The following is a 22,312-nucleotide window of genomic DNA, read 5'->3' as shown; positions in this document are numbered from 1 at the left end:
CCAGTGAATCACTTTGTGTTTGAACCTCTTGTCAAGTAAAAATGGGACACAGTGTTCTCATTCATGATGTGTAATTTCTCTTAGTAGCTGTTTATTTGATAAAACACACTATCGGGTGTGTATTCCTGAATGCACGGCTACTATATTTGCATTTGCTGGGAACCATATCTGCAAGGTTATTGATGCAGCAAAGAAAAACTTTTTTTAATTAAATTCAAAATAGGCAGCCTTGCTCTAGTGGCTTCATGTACTATTTTGAGTAAGGGCACAATCTTAATCATATTGAAAATTCAACAAGGCTCTTGCAAGCATTCTGAGAATTACTCCTGCAATTTTGTCTTTAGTTCACTCTATATACTTTGTTTGTGTAATACCATGTAAAACTGTTGATAGCCTTTGGATTTTTTTTTTTTACTTTACATCAACAAACTCCAGTAGTATGGGATTTTGCTGACTTTCTTTTGGGAGAGATCAACGCAAAGTGGTTTAAAATTGAGAGATGGAAGGGAAATTATACATCATTTTCTAAATATCTTACTATATAAGATAACGTTGTGAATAAGTTTGAAGTGGGGTTTGGTAATAAATGTATGCTTTCAGCTTTTAACATTTCTCAAAGCACTGTTCAATCCAGCAACAACAATGACAACAAAAAAAAAAAAAAAAAACAAGAGTGTGGAACAACTTCAAACTGAGTCAAGTGACAAATGTTAGCTGTGCACTCCACAAATCATGTAGAAAACTGACAAACTGATTGAATTAATCAAAAAAGTCAAAAGAATTTTTTGTAGTGTTTGTACAAGTCATCTGTAGGAAACAGGAAATGCACTGAATGAAGTTATCTAGCCAATCAGGACTAAAATGAACCATTTTGGCCTACATGCAAAATGCTGTGTGGTGGAAACCTGGTACTGCATATTACTGCATATTATCTCCCCAATTAAACATGGGGATGGCAGTAATATGCAATAAGGCACATCAGCAAGGATATGTGTTCACCTTAAAGGAGGATAATTATCCTAAATATACTTATAGCTATAATGGGATGGTTTAGATTAAAAACATTTGCCTGTTAGATTGGCCAAGATTGAAATGCATAAGACTGAGTTTTTCTGTAAGACTTCAAAATTGACTTCAAAAATGCTCCTACTCCAGTTTGACTGAAGATGAACTATACTGAAAAGAAATTTCAACTTGTACACTTAAAATGTCAGCAGAGACATATTCTTAAAGACCTTCAGCTGTAACTGCAGTGAAACAAAACATGCACACACCCACACACACCACATTTCTTAACAATAAAAAATCTTTACAATTGTACACCACTTTGGGTTTTTCTATCAGAAGAAAATCCTCATATAGTATATTGAATGATGTGGCAGTTCCTTGAAAAAACTGTTAAAAGTTCAAGTGGTATTAAGCACACTTTGTCACAGCACATGCTTAGTCCAGATTTTTCAAATAAAAAGAGTGCTATTGAAAGGGCTTCAGAGAATATGTTTTACATCAATGAAGGTTGCCACTGACCTGAATAAATGTGTGGTTGCTAAAGCCCTTAGAAACCTGACTGATGCCTTTGTGATTTAATCTAATATTCAACATAATGTGAGTTGGTGAGGCTTTCGATTAGATATTGGTGATATTGTGTGAACAAGAGACAACATAATATAAAAGTAACTGGTGCTTTATAATATTCCATCCAGGGTTTTTTCCAGCCTTTATAGATCTAGACTTTTTTTTAAATGTAATTACAAGCCTGCACTTGTAATTACATTGACACTTCCTCAATGTCAGATTTTAACAGCCATGTCTTTTCCCACAGGCGTCTGATGAGTCATCTGACTCCCCAGAACCAGGGCCCGTCACCTGCATGGAGCCCTTTATGGTTCGGAGGCTCTCCTGCCGGACAGTTCAGCTACCCCCCCTGGCCTTTAGACAGGCTGAACAGTACTACTGCGACCGAAAGCCCGAGCCGGACACAGTCACCGTCCCACCTCGGCCCACAACACTGCCATTACGAGCACCGCCACTCATCGCCATCACCTCTGCTGACACCACCAGGTAGGAGGATGTTGACAAGTGGGCCTCAAACAACTACATGGCATAGAATGAATAAAACCTGAAAAGCTTAGTCAGTCACAGTATAACCAATCTGCAACACTAAGTGGCGCCCAGTGATGTCACATGACCAAAACCAGCAGATAAATCTCTCATTATATAGATTAATTACATAATGTTTTAAAGCCTTTGCTTTGTTAACGCTGATCATTTTCTGTTCTCATCTAATGAAAACATAACATTTAAAATTATATTACAGCACACAAATAAAAAACTATTTCAATACAGAAATATGGGATTAAAAAGCAAGTCTAGAACCTGCTTAAAGGCTTTTATTTTCAAAAGGTACGATTAATCTGAGAAATGGGCCTCTTGTAAAAAGAAACTACACCAGTTTTACAAAGGACTCAGTAATTTGTCAAAGAACATGAGTGTAAAAAAAAATAAATAAATAAATAAATAAAAAAGCTGTATTATGAAGACCAAAAAACACAGCAGAGGAGTCTAGGATTAAGATGTGGGATCAAAACTCTGTTTAAAGCGTCCTTAAGTTGCAAAACAATATCCTGAGCTTTGGGGATCTCAAAGCTCCTTTGATGTCGGCTCTTCCTGTCATTGTGAAGCAGAATTTACCAAGCGTTGGATTGTTCACCCACTACTAGAGAACGTGAGCTGGGTGTAGTCCGTCATGAGGCAAGCTGGTTTTACCCCACCCTGATGTGTTGTTGCAATTATCAGTAGTTAGAATTCTTTTTGTAAATAAATCAAAAAGCAATGTCTCATTTTATTTCTGTGAAACACTTATGCACTACTTTGTGTGGGTCTGTTGAAGACTGAAGTTGGCAGCTGCAAGGTGATAAAATGTAAACAAATTCAAGATGTGAGGTTTTTTTTTTTCACCCTCTTTGAACTGCAACACAGATACAGAAGTTATGTATTTTTTTACAGAGCATCTGCAGGCCTTTTACCATAAAATCATAACTAGACTGATGGATTCTGTGGACGTCATTCTGCCTTGCTGAACAGAAACTTAATCAGTTGTGTTCAAAGCTCTCCCAGACAGAAGTGGAAACACAATCAAAAAGATCAATATGTCAAGTTCTATTGAGGGAGACGGAGAAAAGCCTGGTTGTCAAAGACACTGACTTCAATGTACAAACAATGCCGGATTTCATTAATTGGTACTGTTGGTATTCAGAGAGGCCAGTGATGCAAAATTCATCACCCATCTTTTGTCTTCTGCATGAGAATATAAAGTTTTAGTTAGTTTTAGTTCAGAGTACCATCCATTGGTCTGTATGTGTCCTAAAATTGTCATGTCATGACTTTGGTCTGCACTGTCTTCAGATCAGCAACATGCCTAATTCCCCACCTTTCTCTAAGTTCTCACTGCTTGAGACAAATTCTTGAATAGAGCTTCAAATTGAGGGGAACCGTCAATATTATATTTCTTCCATTTTCCAATGATTACACCAACACCTCTCACCTTCTCACTAAGAAAGTATTGGGGAACATTTCAGCCTCACTGCAGCTCTTTGTCTTTGGCATGCTTTGTCAGAGTCACTCTAGCAAATTGCGTCATATATTTTGTTACTACATTTGTTAGGAAAACTTATTGCAAACTTACATTTGACTCTGATCTTCAGTGACTCTGATCCAGATCAGATCAGAGTCACTAATCTGATTTGATCTGGATGCCAAATGAGAAGACGGAGACTAAATAAGTATTTTAGTTATGACATACAAATCAGTTTTAACTTTGGTGTTATGTTTATTTCTGGGTTTTTTAGCTAATATTCTGCCTCTTCACATTGTAATGAAACTGTCATGCAAATTTGAGAGCATTTTGTAAGAGTGCAAACTTACACAATGAGTTAACATATTTTCTTTTCCTTTGCTTCCTTAATCAAATGTTAGATCCACATTTTCTTCAGGAAAAGCTGGAATAAATACAAAACTGTAATCATGAATATAAGCATTTTAGCTCTGACATAAGATTTCAGGGAGACTTCTACTTTCAGTAACAATTTGAGATATAAAATAATTTGACAACTCCAGACACTTAGTTTGTATCTTAAAATATACTGTTTTCTGATGTGTTAAATACATACATATGTCTAAAAAAATAATAGAGGGGAAGAGTAAAACATATTGAGCTGATTATAAAACATAACACATTTTACTCCCAAAATAAAATATGTTTTGCTCACAAAAAAATAAATATGTTGGATTATCTCCAGCACTTTACAGTATTCCTGCTCAGCCTTTTTAAATTAAGAGATATTACAGACATTCCTTGTTGAGGAAGCTCAGGTCCTTCAGTGTTTGCAGCAAGATGTTGCATATAATCTTTAGGTCTGTTGTGAAGTGCAATCTCATCTAGAGCCACCTGTTAGGGTATTAGCATCAGAGCAAGCAACTTCGAAAAGCCGATAAATAAGACTGCTTTGTTCTAAAGACCACCCAGCAACCTCTGGAGCTGAATTTTTGAAAAAGGGTGCTTATTAAAATGAAAATCAATATGTTAAAACCTTAAGCAGCAACTTCATAAAACTCTAACGCAACAACACAACACGTCTGGCTATAACAACGCTGCAAAACCCACAGAGCAGCACAGCAGCATTAACTGAAGAAACTTAGATAATGAGAGTTCCTACAACAATCTACTTTCCCTTTGATAATTTTCAAACCTGTGGCAGCCTGGCTGAGCTCGAAACCAAATTGTGTTTGCAATAATTTCAGATTTGTATAAAGTCACAGAAGTGTTTAAAGCTATAGATCTTTGTTAAGTAAGTTAAAAGAGAAGCACTGACAGAATATTAGTGTCATGTACTTGATATTTGGCTTTCATTTGTGCTTGTCCTACATTGTAAATGGCTGAAAATATATATATATATATTTTTTTTTTTCCAATTACTGTAATATTTACCATCTCTAATCAAGAAGCAAGAAGTTTCTGAATTCAAATCCCAAACAGGAGTATTTGGAGTTTGTATGGCTTTTCCATGTACTTGTGTGGGATTCAGTCAAAAAGGGCGACCTGTCTGCCAATCTAGGAGAACTGGCTCCAGTGTCCATGAAATATTGCGCGGTCAATAACTAATCAGCAGAGAAGTTTATTTACTGGCTACAATCCTTCAGAAGCTCCTCATCTGATGCTTGTTCAGATGAGTCCTAGTACACTCCTGTTAAAATTCATGAACTTATTCATTTGAGTTTAAACTCTACTTATACGCGATTAGCATTTAGACAGAAACTTGAGGCAATAAAGGATGAAATATTATAATTTGAGGCAGAAGGTTTGTTTGTTGTGTTTCTCTCGCAGTCATGAGTGATAACTAAGAGTTCCCCACATTAAGTGTTTTCCAATTAAATTTCAAAAAATTGAGTTCATTATTCCTTTAATCAGGGTTAGTGTTGTCTGTGTTTGCTTGGAGAACTGACACATGGTGATGTGGAGGAGTAGTGAATAGATAACCCAAGTACATGGGCTGGAATAATTGAATTAAAGCAGGAGTTTTTAATAGATTCCTTGCAGAAGGTTGATGATATTACACAGGGATTATAACAGGACAAATAGCTGAAAGCTTATGAATAGGCCGGAAGAAACAACAAAAATAATATTTTATGAATGATCAACAGCTGGTGGGGGAATGTCCAACACTTCTCTGAGTCACTATTGCTGTTATTTCAACAATGTTTCGTCAACTCCCCATTATACAAGACTGCACTGTTAAGTGTGAGAAGAGAAAAAAGAAAGATCCCACTAATTGAAAGATACACATTCTATATCCATGGCAATACCAGAACTGCATGTGTAATGAGTCAAACAGAATAGAAAATAATAGCGGTGGTCAGACTGGAGGTGTTGTTTTTGAACAGGATTTTTCCACTGAATCACCTGGACCCTGACTCAAACTGCAGCACAATGATGAGGCCAAAACATGTCTTGAAGTTCTGACTGAAGAAGAACACTGAGTCATTGACCGTAGTTAATTAAACCCAACTGCACTGAACACTGAAGAGGACACTTGAAAACAGACAAGACCAAATGTGGAAGGTGTTACAACGAGCTGGAATTGTGTTGCTCAGGTTTTCAGCATGGGCGCATTGTGTTTTTGTTCACAATGTTCTGTGCAGGAGAAGGAGGTTTTTTTGTATGTGCGTGTTGTTTCTCTTGTCTTTCCTCTGAGAGGTGTCACTTGCACTCGTGGTCTAGATGGAATACATGTGACCAAAATTACAAAGGAGTATTTAGAAGAGCGGTTTCCCTGAAGTAGACGGCAAATGGTTTTCTCACATTTGTGATGATCTTTGCTTGACCTTTGTTGGACTGCATATTTTGTAAATAGACTCTTACTCGATCGCTCTTCCTCTTCGCTGTCTGATGAGGACATTAGGAATTACCTGGACAAGCTCCAGGGTCTCATTCGACCTCTCCAGATTCTCCGTTGTTCGTTCTCCACACCGACCTTCGTCATGCATCTACATTCCTGTTTAACCTCCAGTATTCATTCACCCCTGCTAGTACTGGAACATAGAGAACGGATAAAAATCTCTGCTCAAACTAGTCATCCACTTACCACAAACTCTTCTGTGGATATACTTAACTCTCCTCAGATTTTCATCTCTCCTCCCAAACAGTAAGATAAACTCCATTCTCCATTGCCCATCTCCTTCTCCTGAAAAATCTCAAACATCGAAGACTTGCTTCTTTCTTCTCTTCCAGTGGGGATCCAGCTCCTCCTGCCACCTGCCAAACCATGATCTCAATAAACCTTTTCAAACTACCAAGAGTGTTCGCAATTCCTGCATGCACCAAAGTCTTAAGCAAACCAAACGCAGCATAGTACTAAGGGAGCTTCAACCAAGAGGCCAGTCTGTTTTGTAAAATGTGGAGTTTGATGGCAAGGAGAATCGCACATTAATCAAAATCCCTGAGAATTAAATTGGTGATATTAAAAATAGAGCTTTTTTTCCCCCCTGAGGTCTTTAATCAACAGATTGAAGAGTCTTTTTGTTGGCAGCATTACTGTCTGTCTAGTTGTGAAGCAGCACACTAGATTTTAAATTGGCTTTATTTGTTTTGATGCAGTTTACCTGATTTTAAGTGGGTTATTTTGCAAGCCATTTCTTAGGCATGTTTTTATAAATTACTGATATTTTTTTCTAAATGACCGGAGATATTCACAACACACAGATTGTATTAAAAACATCATCTACTGAAAAGGTGGCGGTAGTTTTGATGCAAAAGAAGAAAACAAACAAGGCTTGCTGCTCCAACCGCTTTATAAAAATAATGAAGTAGCGATGTCACAAAAGGTAAAATTCATTCTTTTGTGAGGTGTACCTGATATTTTAGTCAGTAATGTCTCAAAAGAGATAAATTGTGCAAAAGGTGTTGTAAGTCAATTGTTTTCTGGCTTGTAAATTCAGAAAACTGACCTTCTGGTTTTGAAATGCTCCAAGGGATGCTTTGCAAGTACAGGGACAGAACCAAAGCTTACTTAAATTACCTCCATTAAAAAAATACGTCCACTGAGGCGTTTCTCATTTATTATTCATCTAAGAATGAATTACTGAACGGAAAGAATCAACCCATCATCTTTCACATCCTTTAAACAGCCAATATTTACATCCACATTACTAATTGATTTTGAAAAAATTAAATTAGTGATGGACTAATTGATTTTGGCAAAATCAATTAATTTTGGCAAAATCAATTAGTGCAACTGTATGTACCCGCAAATGATGCTCTTGCAGCTATGAAGTCTTAGTTTACTTTTTACATCTGCACTTTCTGTTTTATTCCTAAAGAGAGATTAAAAAAGGTGACAGAATGTCTATTGTCACAGAAAGTCAGCTTTGTAACAAACTGGGTGTCCTTGCACAGGAACAGAGAGCATCAGAAAGGGCAGAAAGCAAAATATGAAATCAGTCTGCAGCAAAGGAAAGTATCCTTGCTGTTAATGGCTTAATAACACGCAAAGCATTGGTATTTAAATGTTCCCCATCTGGCTTCAGACGGTGTGACTCATCAAACATTTGAGGTCTAACAGATTTCTGTTCCTCACCTCTGTGACTTACTAATCCTGACAGTAAAAGAGGGAACATTACAGACATAACAAGCTAAGGCAACCAGAAATCAGTGGATTTTATTTCAAAGTAAAACACAAAGCAGTTTTACACATACTGTGTCTGCTATTTATTTATGACCCTCGAATGTGTTGGAAAACAAATCTAGGGAAATAATCAGCTTCTGTCTGGAGATTCTTGCTAGCACAGAGTTGTGGATAAAGTCAGTTTTGGCAAAGGAAAACACGATTTCTCCTACTTGCTTTTTTTTTTTTTTTTTCCTGGAGGGTTTTATATATACCCACCAGCCAGCCTTCTCTATTGGAGCTGGCGGTCCAGTGGGGAAACCATGATGCAGTTTGGAAATCGAAGTACAGCTAGTAAGTTTAAAGCAGCCTGTGAAGTCAGTGGTCAAAGCTGTCTGTCAAATCTAAAATCCCACTTTGTCTCCATTGAAACATGACAGAATCCTCTCATTTACACAGGGGACAATGATGGTCCTCTCTGACTCAACTTTGATCTTGATGGCAGTCTTCGAAAGGGCTTTGAATCTTACTTATACACATAGTGCTACCTGCATACCTCTGTGCAGTGGCTGCTAATGTGCCAGATGAGAAGGAAAATACACCAGCTTCATCCTTCACATTTCTAGCTCTCCCTCTGTGCTTTTACCACAGATGATGATGATAGGACCTTAGGTACAACAAATGAGCTGTCAGTTTCTGCTTAATATAGCAAAATGCTGTTTGAACTTCACAGTTTAAAACAAAAAAACATGATTACAGTTCTGTAAGTGTATTTTAAATAGCAATAAAGCATGACAAAAACTTAGAAAAACAACATAAAATAAGTTGCCAGTAGTTAAATTTCAAGCGAGCAAAGCTATTTTCACGGCAAATCTGTGGAAACTGTCTCCTGTTCCTCGTAATTGCTGTGTGATTCACAAGAACATGTTCTCTCAATTTGGCAATTTTGCCTGCCGCATAGATGCATTGAACATATAGATTGTTCAGTCACCTGTATCTGTGACAGAGCCTGCCACTCATAATGAAGAAACATTGTCAATACTGAATAATTCATCTTGCTGTTCTGATAATGTGGGGGAAAAAAAGGCATAGGGCATTTGATGTAGAGGCAGCTCAGCCTCCGTCTGACTGTCAGTGAACTTTGATGGGTTGATCAGCAATCGGCAAGCTTTCCTAACATGTTACAGAGCACTGTTGTATTAGCTGAATTAGCATTTTATCATTATAAAGAGTTCTGTCATATTTACAGAAATATAATGTGGATCTTTTAGAGGCTTTACTTTAAAATAGATGCGATAGATTTTTTTCAGTGATTTTAAAGCTGGTTTGGATTTTGTCAACTCTTTAGACACGTTCACTGCCTGGAATACAAACGAACAGGCACGACATGTCTGGCAAAAGTATTTATTGAGTATTGAGGTGTTGATTTTTTTTAAACAGATTTTCCACTAACTGCAGTCTTCAGTGTATTTTGACGATGCATGTTGTGCCTTTACTCTAGCAAGACCACGTTTGCAGTTTAATTTCAATATAAATACAGTTGTTCCTTTGACATATTTTTAGAGAACTTTGATGACAGAACAGCATCGTGAAAAAACCCCAAAAAAAAACACACACACCAGAGAAGTCCGGGGTAAGATTTTGGATAATATTTGACCTTTTAAGAAAGATTGGTGAGAAGAATTGTTAGAAGTCTGTAAGAATTCCCATTGCAAGCCATGTCAGGGACACAGCAAACACTTAGAAAAACAAAACGTCAAGAACAATACATGTAAAATGCCATGCATGGCGGAAAAACTAGCATTAAGAATCTGTGGCAAAAGTTAACTGATATTCACTGACACTCATCTAATCTGACCGAGCAGATAAGACTTTTGCTTCTTTTTCATTTTAAAGTTGTTTTTAAGATGAGTCATACTCTGTGCAGCAAATCTTGTGTTAAAATAGGGTTAAGACTCTAAGGTGGCCAGTTCATGTGTAAAAAACACAATGTCTCATGCTCTGTTGAGTTCATCTTTTACAATATGAGGTTCGTGAATCCTGGTGTTTTGAATTTAGTCAAACTGTCAGACAAAAATCTCATAGATGAAATTTGACTGGCTCAAATCAGAACACATCCAGAGAGGAAACTGGTGATGGGAAGAGTGTTTAACAAAGGGTATACATCTTAGCTGCACTTCCTTTGTTCATCAGTCAGCTGGAGTCTAGCATTCTGGATGGAGGACATGCCATTAAATGCACCATCTTCAACTTCCGAGAGAAATTTGTTACACTAAATTTGTAGGTGGCTGAATAAGAATCTCAGCCCCTTATTGCAAGGCCAAAAACATTTTTTTCTTACTACAAAAGGTGCCTTGTTGAGGTATTCATGGCCCTTGGAAACTTTGAATAGTTTTTCTGCTTTACTGCAATAACCCTTCACCATATGTGCAGTTTGATGGTAGTCCATTATCCATAGTTTTCCATTTTTTGGGCAGATTAAATCTGAAAAATGTGGCATGAATTTACATTCAGTCCTGCTAAGTCTATTTGTTTCAAGACCACCTTTCACTCCAATTGCAGGAGAAAGTATCTCAGGTATGTCTATGCCAGTTTTCCACATCTAAGCACTGAACTCTTTTGATCATTCTCCTTTGCAACATAATTCAAACTCGGTCAGCTTGGATGGAGAGTATCTTTAAGCATTATTTTTTAGGTCCAGATTTTCATTAAGCCTTTGTAAAGTAGTCACCTAAAATCAATCTATTTGCAAATACCTAAAATATTGAAAAGAAACTGGGAAGCTGAAATACCTGGAATAGCATGTGGCACGCTACTAGCCGGTAGTGCTAAGGATATTTCCACTGTGGATATTAATGCAGATCAAGATACATTTGATGCTTGGACAATTAAAATAGACAGGTATTCGCTTTCTGAGAGGAGGGCTCAAACTTTTATGGGTTTTAGCTATTCACAGGCAGACAAAATCCAAATGTATTATGCTGTTTGTGCTTGAGACATAGCAAAATCCAAAAGCTAAAGGAGTATGAATACTTTTGCAAGGACAATCTCTGTTGTTGTACTGTCTTTCTGCAGCCACCAAAGCACTTTAGATTTCTGTGAAATATCACTCACTGCGTTTGGACTTGTAGCATAGTCCCACATAAACATCAACCGACTCCACTGCCAGCCACGGGTCCAAAGAGACCGCGATTCGCTGGCACAACAACTGGTGCAACGCTGATAAACAGTAGATGAAACGTTGCTCCATTTACATAGACATGAACGTTTTTGTGTTCGGGAAGCCGTGACTCTGCATTTGCATCATAGACAAGTTTCAACAAATAAACCAAGAAAAAAAGTACATATGCAAAACTATGTGTTGAGACTGTCTGATCCAAATGAACAGCCAAGGACTACGAGAGATTAATCTAATCTTAATGCAGTATAAATTTCCTAAAAAGGAAAACGTTGTCATGTGGATTGTATGTTTTATACTAGGAATCAGATTGAAGAGAACAATTTCACGATCGTTCAGATTCAGACGTACAAATCTTTCTTCCCCCTCTGATACCAGTCAAATACCAGCTCTTTCCCCTGCCCCGCTCCTCTTAATTAAAATTCTGCACTGCTCAGTGTGAGGAACTGATTAGGTTAATTTTTCCATGTTTAAAGGAACATAAAGCAGCAAACAAGCATAATTTGTACTGCAAAAATATTTATGCACAAATATGTTTTTTTTTCCTGACTTGTGCCAATCATAATTATGTCTGTGAATGTTCACGAAATTGTTGCAACCAAAGAACTTGCTTATTTGAGTTAGCCAAGCATTGCTGATAACCCCAGTGAGAATAATGAGATCTGTATTGGAGCAGTCAGGGGAAATCACTAATTATTGACTGTACCATACTTACCTCAGGGACTGTCTTGTATCTTCAATCCAACAGTCAAACACAACATAAACAAAGAAAAACTCCTGATGAAATGTATACCAAAGAAAAGAAATTAAAAAATGATGTTTCAAAAATCAAATAAACCTATTTATGTGTAATTTACTTGGATATGTTTCTTTTTCTGAAATAAATAGAAAAGAAATGCATTCACAAATTCAGTCACTGTCATTGTCAGAGTACATTTTGCTACAGGAACCGGACATTTGACTTTAAAGCACATAGCAGAGGTGCCTATTTATTTATTAATTTTTTACCAATACATCAATTAGAAAAAAAAGGGGAAGATTAATAAAACTTTGATTTTCTAAAGAAGGATTAAAAACACTAACCAAATTTTAAAAGTGTACAAAAATATTTCCGCAAAGTAAACTTTTTAATAGCCAGTGGGTGTTGTAAAACCTGATGATAGATAGCAAAATTTCAAATCAACTGGGACTGATGGAAAGAAGGCACTTTCAAGGTGATTGGTTGGCTTTAGTGAACAGCATGCAGAGAGAGAGTGACTTATGACAACATTCTCAGGTGGATTCTGAAGCACCTTTTCCCCGAGGAATGCAACTCAGACGGAGATGAACAAAATAAAAATCAGAAAGACGAAGATCCGAGGGTATGTCTGCGTAAGAACATATTTCTGAAAACCTATTGGTGCTGGAGTCTAACTTGGTTGGTGAAACTAAGGATTAATTTCTTTAGCCCTCAAACTGGGATCAATCTATTTCTGTTTCTTCCCAGAGTTTAGTGTGTTACTGATTTCTGTTTATGGTCGCCACACATAAACATTGCATTCTGATGCCATAGTCTCAGTTATGTTGCATGCCAGTACAGCAGTCATAGAAATCCAAAACATTATGCATGAGACATGCTACAAAGTGCATAAAGAGAGCAGAGGACCTACCTTTATTGTTCTTGATCATCAAGAGATCATTTTTGGCAGTCATTGCATAATTATTCTGCAATTTTGCAAGTCACAGCAGGATAGCTGGTATTTGAAACTCAAATCTGGGAAATTTTATTTAGCCTTTTGCTCACTATGCAATGTTCTCACAGGTAGCTCGATAGTTTTGCTGCAGGCATCCAGAACCCAAGAAAAGTTCACTGAAGGATTGCCATTTTGCTACAAATGGGTTGGACTCCATATAACACGATTCTGTCTGGGAGTTTTAACATGGAGTCCACCTGGATGCTACGCTTGTGCTCACAGTCTTTTGTGTGCTTTGTGCCGTCCTGCCACCATTACACTTACCTGCCACTTCCGTTATCCCTCTCCTTGTTCCTGGAGGATTATATTTCTGCTGCTAGAACATGTGCGACCGCATTGCCAACAGCGTTATAGCTTCCAGGAAAACAGGCTCGAGCTGCACTGTGAGCGTTAGGGGAGGGCGAAATGAAGGAAAGATGAGTCCACCTTTGCCCTGGAATTGATGGCAAACAGCAAAGGAGGGGAAGTTTAACGAGATGGACTGGGTGTTTGCACTCCTGTGTAACCTGCAGTGATGGACACATATCCTGCACAGTCTCAGTTTAATTATTTACTCCGATCAGCTTTTTATTTTTTATTTTTTATGTGTTATCTGTATGATGGAACACATAAGCTCAGCATTTTGCTGTCTATCCAATTTTGCAACACCAAAAAAAAAAAAAAAAGAAAAAAAAAAAGAAAAGAAAAGACAAAAGCCTGCTATTGTTGGGAGAAACCTGTTCACCATCTAACCACCTGGCTCCATGCCCGATCCCACATCCTGCTTTACTCGGGGTGATTTTAGGGGAGGTACCTCGGGGTGGGTCCCTCATGTTTAATGTATGTTCCTGTTGTATATATTCCGGTCGGCTGTTCGTTCCTGCAAGGCAAACCTAGAAGCAGGAACAATGGTGATACGTCCGGATGGCATCACCCTCAGAAGTTTTGCACGTTTCTTGGGGACTACTGTCCTGAACAGCTGCCGCATGACCACATGCACTTTACAGAGATGCACGGACAAAGCCGGGAGCAGATGGACACCGGGCTCAGCTGTGAACTCCTTTCTGTAAGCTTACTCTGGGACAGTTTCCCCCTGTCCAAACTGCAGCCACAGAGCTTTGCCTCGTAATTTGTAAATGGATTCAATTTGGGCTCCTTCTGTCCCGTTTGCGCGTGGCTTTAAGGACAAAGTTGATGGAGTTGAACTCAAAACATACTGGACGTGAAACCGAGGAACATTGTTTTTACTTTGCTGCTTCTATGTTTTATTTAATAAAAGGGGGGAAAAACCTGACCTGAGGAAATCTCTCACAATATTATTTTTACCTCTTCCGATTTCATGTTTAGAAAGTGTTTATTTTCACTTGAAAAAAAAATCTATATATATAGATATTTAAAAAAAAAAAACAAACAAACAAACAACGGGATCAGTGAGGATGGAACCTGCTTGCGGGACGGTGGGGACGGCTCCTTTGGTTGCCGCCGGCGGAGCAGGCGTGAGTGCAAAGGCGCCCAAACATCTGTGGAGGCAGCAGAACCAGGCGTCGCTCTCTCCGCTCCGCCACGCGCTGGCAGTACGCAAGAACGACCGCGTGAGACAAAGAGGCTTTTCGGACACCGAGCGGTACCTCAGCGCGAGGAACATGGACCGGACTTACGCCGTGGACACGGGGCACCGACCCGGGCTGAAGAAATCCAGGATGTCGTGGCCGTCCTCCTTTCAAGGTCTTCGACGGTAAGGAGCAGCAACAACAACAACAAAAGAGGAAACAGCTCTTCCTCAGCTTGTTTCTCTTTAATCTCCGGCGGTGGAGATGGGCGTTGTGGACCTAAAATGATGCGCTTGTATTTAGTAGCAACTTTTAGAGGATTAGGTTTGGCTTTGTTTCTTTTTACGCACCCTTAGTTTTACATGACTTTTTTTAAAAATGCACTAAGCAAAAAAAAAAAAAATAAAAAAATAAAAAAATAAAAAAATTCGCAAAGCTTTGATAAAGACGCGGGGACAAAGGTTAAACTAGTAAATGTCACATGCAGTTCGGTCGATAGCATAAGGAATAATGCAAAAAAAAAAATAAATAAAATAAACTGTTACAGTATTATTATCCCAAACCCACTTAAAATGATTATAAATTAAGCTAATCTCCCTTTTGAAGTATTCTAAGCATTGACGCTTTCAAATGCTTAGCTGGCCGTTTGATTTAGGTCAGGCAAGACGTGTCAGCCTTATGAGGACTGGGTTATAATAAGAACACATACATAATTAATTAAGAATTATAACAACCATATACTTAGATGTGTTTTCAGACTTTTGTCCCTGTAAAGATTCAGAGTCCTAAACAAGGGAATGTTGAAATTGAATAGATTTTTTTTGAGAATCTTGCACTGACCGGTCACTGACTGATACCTATTTCAGATGTTTTAAAAATGTTTTTCATTTTGGAAGTCTCAACTAAGGATTAAAATTTTGCCTGATTTAGATTTTTTTTTTCTCAATGACTACAACATACAAAATTAAATGCATTGCGGATAGTTTTATACATGCACGTTAAATACTGGAAATTAGTTCCCTCTAAAAAGGATAACAATTTTTGGTCCATAAAACCAACCAATCAACAGCATGTACTTTGAAGTGCATGTTTCTTTTACATCCATCATAGTACACACAAATAAATAGATAATCCTCCAACCTTTTTCTCATGAAAGAAGCTACAGCAGCTTTTCCCCTTTAAGTGTTAGTCCTTTAGGAAAGAAATTAACTTGTCAAAATATGAACCAACATATTTCAATAAAAAAGTACATCAGAGCACATACTGTTGGCAAGTATGTTTACAAACAAAATAATTGGAGTTAAAAAACAGTGAGTGAAAAACTGCACACACACACACACACACACACACACACACACACACACACACACACACACATATATATATATATATATATATATATATATGTAAATATATGTAAGAGAGAGAGAGATCTGTAAGTAAATTGATAAACATATATCAATTTACTTACAGATCTCAAATCAATTTACTTATTGATCTCAAATGAACCAAAGACATCAATAAATATCTTTGGTCCATTTAATGATGCCTCCGTATTGCTTTTTCTTCTGCAGTGACAAAGATTGCTTGGAGTAATTGTCTGGCTTTGAAAAGTAAAAGGTCAGAGGAAAGATTAAAATGGGCTGGCACCTGAACCCATCACATTTTGTCACCTTTTTCTGCAAAAACAATGATGTTAAAATGTGTTGTGCGATTGATGCTACTTAGGTTTAGTATCTCTACGCAGCCAAATGTTACTTAGTCCCTTGGCTGCCACTATGCGCTATAAAGAGAGGTGTTATTGCTTCCTTAATTACGCAATGACCACAACCTCTCCTGAGAGGGCACACTGACTATATACGACAGGATGGATTTGAACAGCACACCTATAACATATGCTGGGTCTTTCCGTGCAGTTGCAGCTGTTGTAGTGAAACTGTCTGCATATACAGCCTGACACAAAAGACAGCCTGGGTGTGTGGGGAAAAATTTTCTGCTCTAATTACTCACTTGTTCTGGGAAAGAAGGAAGAGTGGGAGAGAAAGGAGGGAGAAAAAAAAAAGACCAAATGTAATGAAATCTGAGAAGGTCACCTCAAGCTCATTGGCTGAAGTGAACACTACTGATGGAAGTTTGTGTCAGATGGCTCGCAGTTTCCTGCGGTTGCTCTTTCTTCCATAAATGCAGGTTTGGATGAGTGATGCCTGCCCGCCGGTCCAGTCACCTTGGAAGTCGGCTATAGGAAGCGTGTCGCTGGCTCCTCTCGCTTCTCTGGCTGTCGGACAAAACATCTACTGTCACGGAGGCAGAACGGCTACACAGGGAGCGGACGCCTGGGACACAGGGTGGAAGCGCAAATTGGTGTGCTGAACTAAAAACGCCCATGTGATCTTAAAATTGATTCAGATATTTCTAAAATAAGGAATGCAGTTCATCTGGAGTGTGGACCACTGAAACAACATTCACATTTGCTTCACGAGGTAAATTAGGCTTCAATTAGATTAACCCAAACAAATCAGATTTCACGCAGGAGGCTAATTGCGTAACAGGCACACATCGCTCTCCAGTATATGTACTAAGACCAGGCTAAATCCAAACCGTGGGCCCCGTGTACCACATCTTTCTTCACTGTTAAAACAGACATTTAATTAGTTGTATTTTTATGTGCATCAGTTAGGTGTTTATCTTTCATTAGTTCTAGAACTGCCTCAAAAAAAACAACTTTACATTACTAGGTAAAATGTTAGCGAGCCAGTTCTCATTTACCAACATGATCTTGCCAAAAATCCTTTAAAGAAATTGTACATAAACATGTGAACACATAGAAATGTAAATACATAAGTACGCAACAGAAGAATCATAAAGGTACGAGAGGAAAATCAAACAGCAGGGGTAAGTAAAGGAAGATTTCAGCGGGCAGTTATGGGAAAAAGGTGACAAATAATGTGTGGGTACCTGCCAGTTTAAATGGTGCTGCTAAAGATTCATTGGACCAGGAAAAACTTTTCCACCTAGCTCTTGTCCAACTTTGGTGTCTGTGTAAATTGTCGTCTCCGGTTTCTTTTCTTGACAGGATTGACGGCCTGTATGAGCTTCCTCTGCTGTAGTCAAACGGTTTCTAAGTATGACATGGATGGTTTGGAGAAGGTGTTTTGCATACCTTGGTTGTAACAGGAAGTTTATTAAAGTTACAGTTGCCTCAACCAGTCTGCATCAACAGGGCATTGTTTGCCCACAAACTGATGCTCGCTAGATGTGTTTTCTTGCTTAGTCTTTTCTCTGAAAAAAAACAAAACAAAAAAAAAAACATCTGTGGAAAAACCCTGGAAACAGTTCACAGTTGATCAACAGTTTTTAAAAGACTCAGACCAGCCTATCTGTTGCCAACAATCATGCTATATTTAACAACGTTGGCATCCTTATGGACCCATTGACTTATATGTAAGCGTTTCAGAGGGTGATAGTTAATGGGTTAAGATATTTTAAGTGCTCTTTCTTCCTTATTGTAATCCTTCCACGAGTCATCAGGCCTAAATAAATAAAATGGCCTAAATAAATAAAAGTACTCTGATATTTTTGGATTATTCATTATTTGTCTTAAAAAATGGCCAGTAAGTGCAAATATTAAAGAAAAACACACATTTTGTTTAAATGCTACCTTAACCTGCCATTAAAAACAAAACACAAAAAACAAGACTGTGTGTTTTCAGTGCAGGCATAAAGTTGTTCTGACTTCTAGGAAGAGAAAGGAAGCTTCTTTCGCTTCATTTAAGGGATTCCTAAACCTACACACTGCTGGTGTGTGATGCATGTGTTGTTTACATTAAAATCCCGTTTTCGACCGACTGCTGCAATTAAAAAGACACCAGAAGGTCACACGTCTTCACATGCAAGCCTCTGCAATCGAGTTATAGCTTCAAGTCATCCTAACAAGACAAATACGCTGATTATAACAGGCAGATACAAACAACTTCTGAGGCTGGACCCTGGTAGAAAGCTAATGAGAAGTGCCAGCTACTTGCTTAACACATGCTGCTGATATTTGCTTAACCTATAGGGAGAGACAGTTAATTTTTGCCCGGAAGGTACTTGTGTTGTTGCCGGTGAAGTAGCTGGTGTGGTGCAAAGATCGGCAGTCCTGAGGTCAAAGGACTGACATGTCGCAGTCACAGTCGGGCCACGGTTCTGCTCCAGGCTTCCTATGAGACCTCAGTTTAAAATCTGGATCATCATTTGATGTGGAGGTGGCATCTCTCCCATTCCTCTCCTGCTACTTGACTGCTCCTGCCATGGGGACGCTGCAGGGGGTTTCATTATCTTTGGAGATGTCAGTGAAGAGGAATATTATGGTTGCTTTCCTTTTTGTCCAGTCACAACTCAAGATGGGGTGATTCAGTGGGAGGCAAAATATCAAAACAAAAATGATGTAAGCATCTCAAAGGGAGAAGAGGTGATGGATAACGTTTATTGCATTTGGGTTTTTGTATCCCTTCACATAAAGATTGGAAGTCAATCCGCCACTCACTGAGTCTGTACTGTACTTATCAGCCTCTGAATTTTCTTTCTTTTTTTTTTCACTTCAGCCAGTCCTCCTACTCTGAATGGCATTTGCAGAGTGAAGCTTTTAACCAGTACGAAGAATAACCCCTGGCTATGTCATTAGATCCCTAGGGTGTTCATGAGTGAGGCAGGAACTGCTGTTGGGTACAAAGCTATAAATATCTGTAGTCACTGCCTTAATCACAGACATAGTGTACAGGCTTCTGCAGCACTGCAGTTCAGATACATTGTATGGCGGCACTTCTCGGAGTGAAGCAAGTTCAAAAGGTCTAATGAACACATTGCGGTCATAAACTTTCCATTAGTTGAGCTCATCAGCAAACATTATGTAGCCTGGGTAATGAGCTGAAGAGCTATTATTTTCTTTGTGAGGTTTTATGCCATAGAACTAAAGGATTTAAGACAAGGAAGCTAATTATTATAGTATTTTTGCATCTTGTGAGATTTTTTTTTTTACTTGTGCTTATGTAGAATTTTACCAGGGAACAGGTTCCAGCGCTTAAACAGTGCTGGTACTAAAGCAAACATTTTTCTCAGATCAAAGAGCCAACTTAGAGTCACATCATAACAGGACTGTAAAAGAACCTCGCTAAGTAAAGGTTTGATTGTTCCTCCCTTTTCTTTTGAATAAATAATGTGGAGGATGTTAGTGTAAGATGACAGTGCCTTGATGAAATAATTTATACCCGTTGGACTTTTTCGAATTTTGTCCCATAACAACTACAATTTATCTTTAGATAAACCACCTCAAAATGGTACAAACTTGTAACACGGGTTTTGCAAGTAAGCACTGTAAGAGTAGGAGGACTGCAGTTTACTCATTAGGTGACTTCTGAAGGCAATTGGTTGAGCTGGATTTTAGTTAGGTGTATCAAAGTATTGAGGGCTAAATACAATTGAAAAGCATGCAACTGTATTCTTCCACTTCTCTACTTTTTTCTAGTCTGTTACATACAACTCCAAAGAAAATACAGGGAATTATTGCTGTTGTTATATACCCAGATGGGCATTTATTCCACGTTTCACAGAAGCGACTTTTTGGAATTTCATTAGCCATGTTGTGTTAGACCAGCAATGTACCACTGACAGCTTTATCCTTGTCAGAATGGCAGATGTAATTTATAAAATAAGACATCTTGAATCTTATGTGCATGCTGTTCACGCACTGTTGACGTAAGCATTTGCTTAATTTTTAAATTGTGCAAAACAAATGACATCTTAAACCGATGTGACTTTTAGCATCTAATAACTTAACTTTCACAGCTCATCATTCACCAAGTAAGTTTTAGAGCAGCAACTACGTGTAATGTCAAGTCTGTTGTGTATCTCTTTGACTATTTGAGCAGCACGGTGCTACAACAGGTGTTGCCAACCTTTTGTCTTAAACTCTTCTGCTTAAATCTCCAATCAGAGCTGGTCAGCCCCCTTTTCTGCATGAGGTGCTCACACTTGTATGCATGAACATATACCCTGGTCAGTCACTGTATAGTCTTCATGCCTTTGTCCAAAGGCGATTTGTCGGTATGTCGTTGGCAGCAAGTTTTGTTTGTCAGTAGTTTGTGTTTTTTTTTTCTTTTTTTTCTGGCAGGTATGTTGGAAGAAAATAACCCAAAACTTTTAGTTTGTTGCCTTTGAGTGCAGCAGTATGTCTATTGATAATTTTAAATTGCTCTTTAGAAAATATTTCTTTAAAACCCAATTAGCTTGGAGATATGTAGGGTCCTCACACGTATATTTTCTAAGATGCTGTGATTTCTTTGTGAGAACGTGTCAGCATTCCTAGCAGTCACCATTTCCTCTTCGACATTGTGAAAAATCAGGCTCATACAAATGCTGAGAGCCACTGAACTGTTCAGTCTGTGGGGAACATTGTTACAGGTCCTCGTGTGAAATTTCTCTAACTCACGCCTGTACTCCAGTCTGTGCATAATGATTTGGGACACTGCACCTTTTTTTTGCGTTAGTAGTGGAAATTGATTTTGTCCAGGGGTAGCAACATTTCAAGTATCAGAAGTGCATCTGTCTGCAAAATTACATGCTCATATTTCACTATTGTGCTTAAGCTAATTTGACTTACTGTGTAGTTTTAGTTTCATATTTTGGCTGTCTAGGCTTATTTTCTTCATTTTTTTAATTGATTTTCTTCTTAAAATCTCCCATATTTTATCAGCTGTCTTAGTATAAATGGAAACATGAATTATAAGCACAGTACCTGCACCCCTGAAACGGCAAATACCTGAACAGCATGCCTTTCTGTGAGTGAGTGAAAGTTCTAGCTTGAAAGATCTTTGTAACTTTTGCCATTTGAAACTTTTAGAAACTATTTCAGGCCTGGTACCTTGTTTCCTTTGATCCAGTGCTGAAGTTTCCCTGACTGATACTGAATTATTAAAAGAAATTGATTTAGTTTTGGAAATTACTGATTGCAGTCATTCTCATTAGAAATTTCATTGTGCATTTAGAATGGCATAACTAGTATACATCTAACACACAACTTGTCATTGAACATTGACTGATATTATTTGAACACAGTGTAGACTGACATTTGTGCTCTTGTTATTTAATATTACCAGGGGCGCAACTACATTATTCAGGTGGATGCGAAAACATAAATCGGTGCCCCCCCCAAACCGCCCCCCCCAAAGGAAGGTACATAAGGGTGAAGGAGCGTAGAAAACATACGGTCGCTCTACCTCCCCCACCCCCGAGACACGTGAAAGGTAAAACTCGCTACATTTACATTTACATGTGTGCGACGTGAAGGAACGTAAGGGCACGGTGAAGTGTATGCGAAGGCATCATCGGGATGCCGCCCCCTCCAGACGGGGTTTTGACGCCCCCTCTGGTGCAGCGCCCCTATGCGTTGCATGCGCTGCATACCCACTTTTTGCGCCACTGAATATTACAGTTTGAGCTGCATGTAATCTCTGAGCTACATGAGGGATTTGTGGATCACCGAGTAACAGTCCCTTCAGGTTTGGCTCCTGTTAGTGAAAAGTCTTAGAAATGTATTAAGGACAGCACAGAAAGTGAACAAGTCAGCAGCTATTGTGCACATATGACCCAAATATAGGTATGATATCCACAACACATACCAAATGCATGTCCTACTTTTATTTCCTAGGATGGTAACATGTGCCTCTTTTCATTTAA

At 38.4% G+C, this 22,312-nt stretch overlaps 1 protein-coding gene across 2 annotated transcripts in view; it reads left to right on the top strand.

Annotated features, from left to right (window-relative positions):
• The first annotated feature begins 1,828 nt into the window (after window positions 1-1,828).
• pde4d (phosphodiesterase 4D, cAMP-specific) overlaps window positions 1,829-22,312 on the top strand; it is a 154,754-nt gene continuing 134,270 nt past the window's right edge. Inside the window, exon 1 of one of the 2 annotated variants that reach the window (XM_007548146.2) lies at window positions 1,829-2,061. In XM_007548146.2, the coding sequence (XP_007548208.1) occupies window positions 1,871-2,061 (191 nt within the window). In that variant the 5' untranslated portion in view covers window positions 1,829-1,870. Of the gene's footprint in view, window positions 2,062-14,463; window positions 14,785-22,312 lie in introns of those variants that run through there. The other variant, XM_007548143.2, reaches the window with a different exon arrangement.

This window comes from Poecilia formosa, unplaced genomic scaffold (assembly GCF_000485575.1).
Source record: "Poecilia formosa unplaced genomic scaffold, Poecilia_formosa-5.1.2 Scaffold25, whole genome shotgun sequence".
NCBI classification, from domain to species: Eukaryota; Metazoa; Chordata; class Actinopteri; order Cyprinodontiformes; family Poeciliidae; genus Poecilia; species Poecilia formosa.
Note: the sequence above shows the minus strand (reverse complement) of the source record. Positions and strands in the feature narration are given on the sequence as shown.